Here is a 4472-nt window from a genome sequence, read left to right as displayed (position 1 = left end):
TCAAGTGAAATAGAAGAAAACAACAGAACAATCTCAGGGTTCATGGTTAAAACAATATAATGAAATTATTCAAAATAAAATTGGATTATGAGATTGATTTAAGTATGATTAAATAGTGATTCCAGTTATTCCCGGGACAAACCGGTTAAATCAGATGTACTCAGAAATGAAGTCGGTCATCAATTCTGACACTCAAATTATGCATCCTGTCTGGTTGATAACAAGTGCAAGCTCAACCTGCCTGAATGATTGTAGTCTTGCTACAGTGGTGTAGGCCTACCCAAAATATAGGGAATAACAGTAATCTAGTCTAGATGTGATAAAGGCATGGATGAGTGTTTTCATAAATGTATATCTAGGGAGCCCAGGTAATGCAGACTCTTTTTCCCAATTAATTAATGTAAATATTGAAGCAGGTCAGTGACAGTAACAGCACTTTTTTAGGGCACTATTACTGACTAGTGCCTGCTCAATGTTGCACTCTAGTGGCACAATTGCAGTACTGCACTTGCAACTTTGATTCTTCACTTGCCTCTGCTTAGCTCACACAAGCTAACTTATGAACCATACTCAAGAAACACCATTGACTTCAATAGAATGATCTGATTGGAAAGCTGGTCACATTTGTTTGTCCTTTCCAAATAATAACTAGATAATAACTAGCGTAATCTGAAACAACCTAAACATATTTCTGCGCAACGGTATTAGGCTATAGGCATGATATTACATGGCAAGTGCTCACAAATATTGTAGGCTAAGTTGCAAAATATTGGAAATAAATGCCCTTACCTCTCACCTACAGCTGATTACATCAGTAGTCAACATTGCATTAACCATCACACACACAATAAATGCCTATTTTTAATGGTAGTTTTGTCAGGATTAAATTCCGATATTATTAGGCTATATTTTACCGCATTACATCACTGCAAGTAATGCTCAAAATGTAACTTTACCACAGATGCATGCAGATTTAATTTCCTGTTATGATGTGTCTGGTTTGGTTTGCCTGATACACAGGGCAAAACCTACAAGGATCTGATTAAGGTCAATACCAAGCTTTTCTCAGTAGCCTACTTTTCACATAGAATCTATTTCTGTTTGGGGCATTTTTGTATCACATAGTTAATACGAATGAATAACTCATTCATTGACAATGAACATTTATTCATAACATTTAGATTTTCCCAATTTGCACAGGGCTATGCCTACTGTATCTGCAATATTAGCCTATATGAAAAGTTAAACGCACAATTTTGTATGACCATTTGATACATTTTGAATATGTTGTGGCTAGAAGACATCTTTTTATCTCATGAACTGGGCCTATGCACCATACTAAAATGTCCCAAGCAGAAATGCATTCTATGTGAAAAAGGACCAACTTAGAATTATCTGGTAGTGACCTTAATAAGATTGTTGTAGGTTTTGCCCTGTTTGTGAGTAATAGCATATACTGAACCATAACAATGCCATGGTTTGAGGTAGTCTACATACCTAAACCACTAACACACTTTAGCCAGCACATTAATAGTTTTATTCCAACATTCACTAAATTTTAACCTTACAGAGTAGGCCGAGTAAAATCACACTTGGCTTTTACTTGTAAATTATATTGATAAGCTGTAATTTATGGAGCCATAATGCTCATTTAAGCCGCTTTACAAGGAACTTTTTTTCTGTAGTTTTAAGGGAAATATTGGTTTGGAAAAACGCATGGAGAGAAACGTGCAGACTTTATTGAATGACTGGGATTGGTCTGGAAACAGAAGGAACACTAATAAAATAATAAATTCTAATTTGATTCTCTTTGAGTAATCCCCCACACCACCCACCAGACCTCCTTTCCTGTCATCACCAACAAATCATGTGTGTGTGTTTAGTGCATTTTCATAGCACCATGGCTTCCACTATGAGCACGAGACTGTTCTGGGGTCAGGTGCACCACTTAGTTGTGTTTTGGCCGCAGGATTGAGAGCAAGAAATAAAGAGGGCGACTCGGAGAAGAGGGCTGAGAGGCGATGTAGCTTACACAACCTAAACGTTGGGCCACTTGGGGCTAGAGGCGGGCTAGAGGCGGTGTCAAGGTGAAGGCGGGGTCAAACCCGTTGCTGTGCGTGTGGAGTCGAGAATCATGATTGAATGGCTATAGTTGCCTCTCATGCAGCGTTTATACGTCCTCCCTCGCTCCTCGGGCCTCGATCCTCACTGATCTACATAAAGAATGATGGGGGGAAACAATGGGATAGTCTATCCAGTGTTAGTTATAGATCAGTGGGAACGCCCCTCGAGGATCGAGCATCGAGGATCGAGGATCGAGGAGGCATGTTGAGAGGCACCCTATGAAAGCACAGCACTATTTGCTAGCACACCAAGTTTAAAGATAGCTGTTACGTTCATGTACGTCCACTTCTTCCTGAGCCAATCTGGACACAGTAGGGGTGTAGACACACTAAACGTCCCAGGGGTTAAAACACTCAATCAGCCAAGACAATGGCATCCCTTTCTTTACAGTCATACATTTATAAAACACATGCACGGCCATGCACTCCTCTTTCTCCCTCATACTCCCATTCCTAAACAGGGTCAATCATATCCAAACAAATAAGTTGGACACACATATGACTTTTTAATAATGATCATAATAATAAGAATAATTTACAAATAATATTGTACTTGAAAAAAAAGGTTTATTGTTACATACATTCCTCATTGTAACACCTGTCAATTCATAGATAAGCCATGCCCCACTGAGGGAGCACTATGGTGTGCGTCTGATGAGGTATCCCCCTAAAAATGGCAAAAAAAAATAGCGTTTTTTTTCTTTCCTGTAATGTATTTTTTTTTTTGTCTTTTCTAGCAGTGCTCCTTAAAAGTATACAGTCATAACATAAATAGCAATAATAATAATAATTATTGTAAAAAAAAAAAAAGAAAAGAAAAGAAAAAAAAAACGGAAGAGGAGCAAAAGGTTGTGAGGTCATAATCACGGCCGTAAGCAGATAACTCCCAGAATGCAATGCATTTTAGACTCCGACTCCGCAGCTAAAGGGGTCGTTGGCAGGGAAACATGCTTAAGACTTGTGATACTCAAAGTGCTCTCCCAAACTAAGCAAACGTACTCTGAGAGTGCTGTTTCCCGCACTACTAAATGGGCTGCCCAGCGTCAAAAGGGACTGAGATCTAACCAGTGTATGTGTGTGTATGTGTGTTTTGGATGGCGCAGGAAGGAATTAGACATTTGCGTCGACTTGCACTAGGTGAGATGTCTGGTCTAGGGTGGGCATGATTGCCGTGATCTTATCTCCACAGCTTTGCAAAGTTATTGCTCTCTTTGGGCTGTTTTGAAGGCCATTGGTTAGAACCCCTGGGCCTTAGAACTCCAGAGCATCTGGCCGGTTATACAGGTGTATATATATACATAAACACGGAATGTGTGTATATATATGTATATGTTTTTTTTTTTTCAATTGTGTTTGAAAAGGTGAATAGCAGGGGTGATTTGGGTAGGGGGGACGGTACTGCAGAGGCTTGTAGAGGAGAGCGGAGGGGGAGGGGGGAGGCTGGGGGAGCGGGGAGGGGGAGGGGGGCTAGGACTGGCCCTCGAAGGCGTTGAGGTTGAAGGCCGTATCCATGAAGCGCTCCAGCTCGTGCAGATGGGTCTTCTTGTTACCAGTGGCTGGGGCTGCTGCGGGCCCACGGCCAGCATACCTGAGAACACACACACACACACACACACACACACACACACACACACACACACACACACACACACACACACACACACACACACACACACACACACACACACACACACACACACACATAAATACGGATGGATGGACAGAGACAAACACATGGGCAGAGCAACAGACAGACAGAAACAAAACACACACAAGACAAGGTATGAAAAGCAGAGGAACCAGAAAAACCAGACAGTGAAAGATCGAAAGAATGTGGCAGAGAGAAAGAGAATGTGTGTGAGAGAGAGCAAGTGAGAAAGAGCAAGCGCGAGAGAGAGAGAGAGAGAGAGAGAGAGAGAGAGAGCAAGAGAGAGAGAGAGAGAGAGCGAGGAGCGCTGAGCGCCAGGCCTCACCAGACGGGGCGGCTGCGGTCGATGGTGGTACGGATGCGGGGCTTGACGTAGTCATAGTAACCCTGGTTCTTGTGCTCCTCCTGGCTCCACAGCAGGTCAGCATTTGGGTACTTGTCCGTCTCGGCCTTCACCAGGTCGAAGGGGAACGGAGACAGCTGCACACACACACACGCACACACTGTTACACAACTCCTGATGCAGTACAAGGAAGAGGCAATTCTGTGTCTATTTCGGTGTGTGTGTGTGTGTAAGAGAGAGAGCGAGACCAAGAGAATGTGAGTGCGACTGATGCATGTTTAAGTGCCAGATACAGACGTGGTAGAAGTGGTTTGCATAATGTGTGTGTGTGTGTGTGTGTGTGTGTGTGTGTGTGTGT

At 42.4% G+C, this 4472-nt stretch overlaps 1 protein-coding gene across 2 annotated transcripts in view; it reads right to left on the bottom strand.

Moving 5' to 3' along the window:
* Positions 1-2670: 2670 nt before the first annotated feature.
* The window catches only part of ogdhb (oxoglutarate dehydrogenase b), a 35664-nt gene continuing 33862 nt past the window's right edge, over positions 2671-4472 (bottom strand). For both annotated transcript variants that reach the window (XM_062555156.1, XM_062555155.1), the window contains exons 22-23: positions 4097-4251; positions 2671-3711 (exon numbers count right to left, since the gene is read on the bottom strand). In XM_062555156.1, the coding sequence (XP_062411140.1) occupies positions 3591-3711; positions 4097-4251 (276 nt within the window). In that variant the 3' untranslated portion in view covers positions 2671-3590. The remainder of the gene's footprint in view (positions 3712-4096; positions 4252-4472) is intronic.

Source organism: Sardina pilchardus, chromosome 14 (assembly GCF_963854185.1).
Source record: "Sardina pilchardus chromosome 14, fSarPil1.1, whole genome shotgun sequence".
Taxonomy (NCBI): Eukaryota; Metazoa; Chordata; class Actinopteri; order Clupeiformes; family Clupeidae; genus Sardina; species Sardina pilchardus.
This window is presented reverse-complemented; position numbering and strand designations above follow the sequence as displayed.